This window comes from Zingiber officinale, chromosome 2A, assembly GCF_018446385.1.
Source record: "Zingiber officinale cultivar Zhangliang chromosome 2A, Zo_v1.1, whole genome shotgun sequence".
Lineage (NCBI taxonomy): Eukaryota > Viridiplantae > Streptophyta > Magnoliopsida > Zingiberales > Zingiberaceae > Zingiber > Zingiber officinale.
Genome location: NC_055988.1, coordinates 33774268 through 33777716, shown reverse-complemented (window position 1 = coordinate 33777716; position 3449 = coordinate 33774268). Strand labels below are relative to the sequence as shown.

The window sequence follows — 3449 nt, the reverse complement described above, 5'->3', positions numbered from 1 at the left end:
GCATATTGTTTCTTGATTAAGGTGTTACTGGGGTTAGTACTCTAAAAAGTCGATGGATTAGTGTATGTTCTATGCTTAGAAGTTTGTGGGTTAGTGGTTATTTTTATGTTGTTTTTACGTATTTGTCTATTTATAGGTTGTTTGTTCATATGAAATATGAATAATTTATCTCCCTTACTTTCTCTATATGTAGAACAAATTAAATCTTCATGGTACTCTTTGATACGAATATGTTAGTAGTTTTTTATGACAAATGTCTGGATATATTCCCCTGCTAAACACATAATGGAGATCTTCTAGACTCGTTCCTTCAGTACTGATGGTTTAATAACAGTACTTGTTAATTTAATTTCCATCATTGAAGCACAGAGATATGTAACACAAGCATATATCCAAAGGCTGATGCATGATCTATACACATGCTGTTAACTGCTGCTATACATGGAATACTATATAAGATTCTGCCTGCGTACAAATTGAACTCTGGCAATATATATATCTATCAAAAATTTAATTTACCAAGACTGTTCCTGATCAGTTCTAGCTAGCTAGCTAGTATTTACATGTATATATATATATATATATATATATATATATATATATGCTGTACTTAGTTCATGACTTCATGCCGCATGCGAGGAAATCTCCAACTATGCTGCCAGTGCTCTTCTTGTCTGACGATTCAAGCCTGGCTGCCAGCGCATCCAACTTGCCTTTCACACTGAGGTCGATGACCTGCGATCCATCGTCGCAATAACTGATGACGAACCCAGCGATCAGCGACGGATCCACAGCGTTTTCCAGCCTCAACTTTCTGAACCCTGTCAGCCTTCGCATCTTTCTGGCGATCAGATCGATCTGCCGACCGTCCAGCTTCACGGCAGAAGATACGCAGACCACGAGATCATCTACCGGCGGCCTGATGAAGGAGTTCAGGCCAGCGACCTCTTCTATCTCGGCGATCAGCTTGTCATTCTTCTTGAAATCAGGCATGAAACTAGGCGGGAAGAGCGAGAAGCTTACCCCCGAGCAAATCGATATGTTGCCAACTTTGACAGGCCGAGACTGAAGGTTGCAGGTGCTGGTATCTTCTCTGTCGTCGCATCTAGAACTCACTTGGTATGTCTTTAGGGAGGAGGCACCATGCGCAGGCAGAGCCATCGGGCATGCAGGGTGCCTGCTTGCACTGATGGACTGGTTCATGACGCTCAACTCTGCAGTATCACGAACGTAGGTAAGAGAGGAAGAGGACCTGTGGAGAATTGGGAGGCCGGAGAAGGAAGAAACAGAGGTAGGAAGATTATGTAGAAAATTAAGTTGTGGAGTACAGGAGATAAGGTGATGGTGGCTGCAGTGGATTTAGGGATCATGATCATAATGGTTGGCTCACAGTAGATGTTTATCCTATTTGAAATGGATCTCTTCCATTAATCTCCCGTGGATCTTATCTCCGTCTAGATTACCATGTACTTGTTGGGATGGCGATTCTTGACGTTGACTGAGTGGAGGGTTTAGGATAAAGGAGTTTAAGTCATCGAGCGGCATGCATTGGAATAGCAGGATATGTGGATAAAGCAGCGACAGTGACTTATAACTGGGCCTGCATGAATGCTCTACACCAATTGCATTTTTATTTGAAGAAAACCTTCCTGTTAAATTTTGAACTAAAGATTTATTTATTTATTTTAAATATTTAGGTAAAATTTGAAATTTTATATTTTTATTACTCCTCCTGGTCTTCGATAGGTAGGGTGCAAGAGATGAAATAATCGAAAGGTAAAAAAGTTTATCATGATAAATACTAGCAAAGTATAGAATAATTAAAAATAAAAGAAAATTCTAGTAGTGCATTTCTTGTAATAAATTATTAATATATGTAGCATAATTTTATTAGTATTCGATGTTGGATCAAGTAGGTCGGTTGAAGAGGGTTGAATTGTCCAAAAAAAATATTTTTCGAACTTTGGAATCAGATTAGTAGCAACAACACAAAAATAAACAATACAAAAACTGAAAGAAAAAATATTTGAAATTTTACTTGGTTACAACCGGAGTGGTTGTTAATCCAAGACAATGACATCACTAGAAAAATCTCCTTCGTGTAGGCAGAGAAGCCTCTTATAATCTTTGAACTCTCATACTATTGCTAGGAAATGACTGCTTGATTTGATTTCTAATTTCCTAGCTCTAGGGGTCTTTTATAGCTCATGAAAATTCTATCCATAGGCTGAAGGTGCCTTCCATAGGGCTAGAAGGCTCCTCCAGTGAGGCGCCGTTTGGACAAACTTTTATTCACTGCAACAGCTCGAATCAGTCTGGTCGAAGGTGCCTCCCATAGCCATGGAAGGCGTCTTCGATGGTTGGTTGAAGGTGCCTTCAGCCATTAAAGGCGCCTTCTGTTTGAAGGCCGCGAAGACGCCTTCAACTCCTGTTGAAGGCGCCTCTAACAGCTCTATGGCTCCACTTTAGCTCGTTCGCTGCTCCGATCCCTAGGTGATTGCGGTCAACCGAAATAGGGGTCACCTGAACTCAATTTCCAGCCTTCTCCTCGAGCAGGCTTCCACTCTGGCTTCTCGTCCCTCGAATGTCGCACGCATCCTTCTCGTCCACCGGTGTACTCTTTCGTGACACCTCGTCTCTTGGACGCACCAAGCCAGTCGTCCCGTGTCATCATTCTCGCTAGTCGCGTCTTCTGCTCGACTTCCTGTGCTCTTAAGCTCATGCACACTTAGACACAGGGATCAAACCAAAACAAGACTTAACCTAATTTGGTTAATCACACCAAAAATAATCTTGGGGTTCCAATAATCTCCCCCTTTTTTGATGTGAGCAACCCAAGTTAAGTTAGGGTAAACTAATCATAAAGTAAAGATAACAAAATATGTAATAAAGTGCAAACAGATTTAAAATTTTAAAATTTTAAAAATTTAAACTGCTACCTCTCCCTAGACTTAATTTTCTTTTCTCCCTCTTTGATCACATAAAAATAGGGTTCAAAAGAAATCTAGGGGTAACTTTTTGTAAAAGAAAACTATAAGTTAAAAAAAAATCTAAGAAAAAATTTATAAGTTATGAAATTTACAAAGATTTGAAAGCATTAATTCACTATTATATGCTTATCAGTTTGTGAATTAAATATTCAATTCAGTAATTGGCTTCCAGACTGTGATGAAACACTAGACCTTCTTGATTATTGGATCATCAATCACTTCTAGACAAAGCCTTTTAAAGAATTTAAATATTTAATTTTCCCACTGAAAGTCCTAATTCCAAATAAAGTTCAATTTATACAAATTTTTGGAACCCAATATAGGTTCCTTCCTACAGGATTAATCAAGAATTTTGGGGGTATATATCTTTTTGAAACTTTTCTAATTTGACCCCTATAAAATCTAAGATATCATTTCAAATTATTATTTCTAATATTTTTATTACAAGAGCATGCACGA

At 38.6% G+C, this 3449-nt stretch overlaps 1 protein-coding gene across 1 annotated transcript; it reads right to left on the bottom strand.

The window, feature by feature from the left end:
* Positions 1–389: 389 nt before the first annotated feature.
* LOC122039581 (ATP synthase delta chain, chloroplastic-like) lies at positions 390–1358 on the bottom strand. Its single transcript, XM_042599138.1, has one exon. The coding sequence runs from the start codon at positions 1201–1203 to the stop codon at positions 616–618; it is 588 nt and encodes a 195-aa protein (XP_042455072.1). The 5' UTR covers positions 1204–1358; the 3' UTR covers positions 390–615.
* Between the last annotated feature and the right edge of the window lie 2091 nt (positions 1359–3449).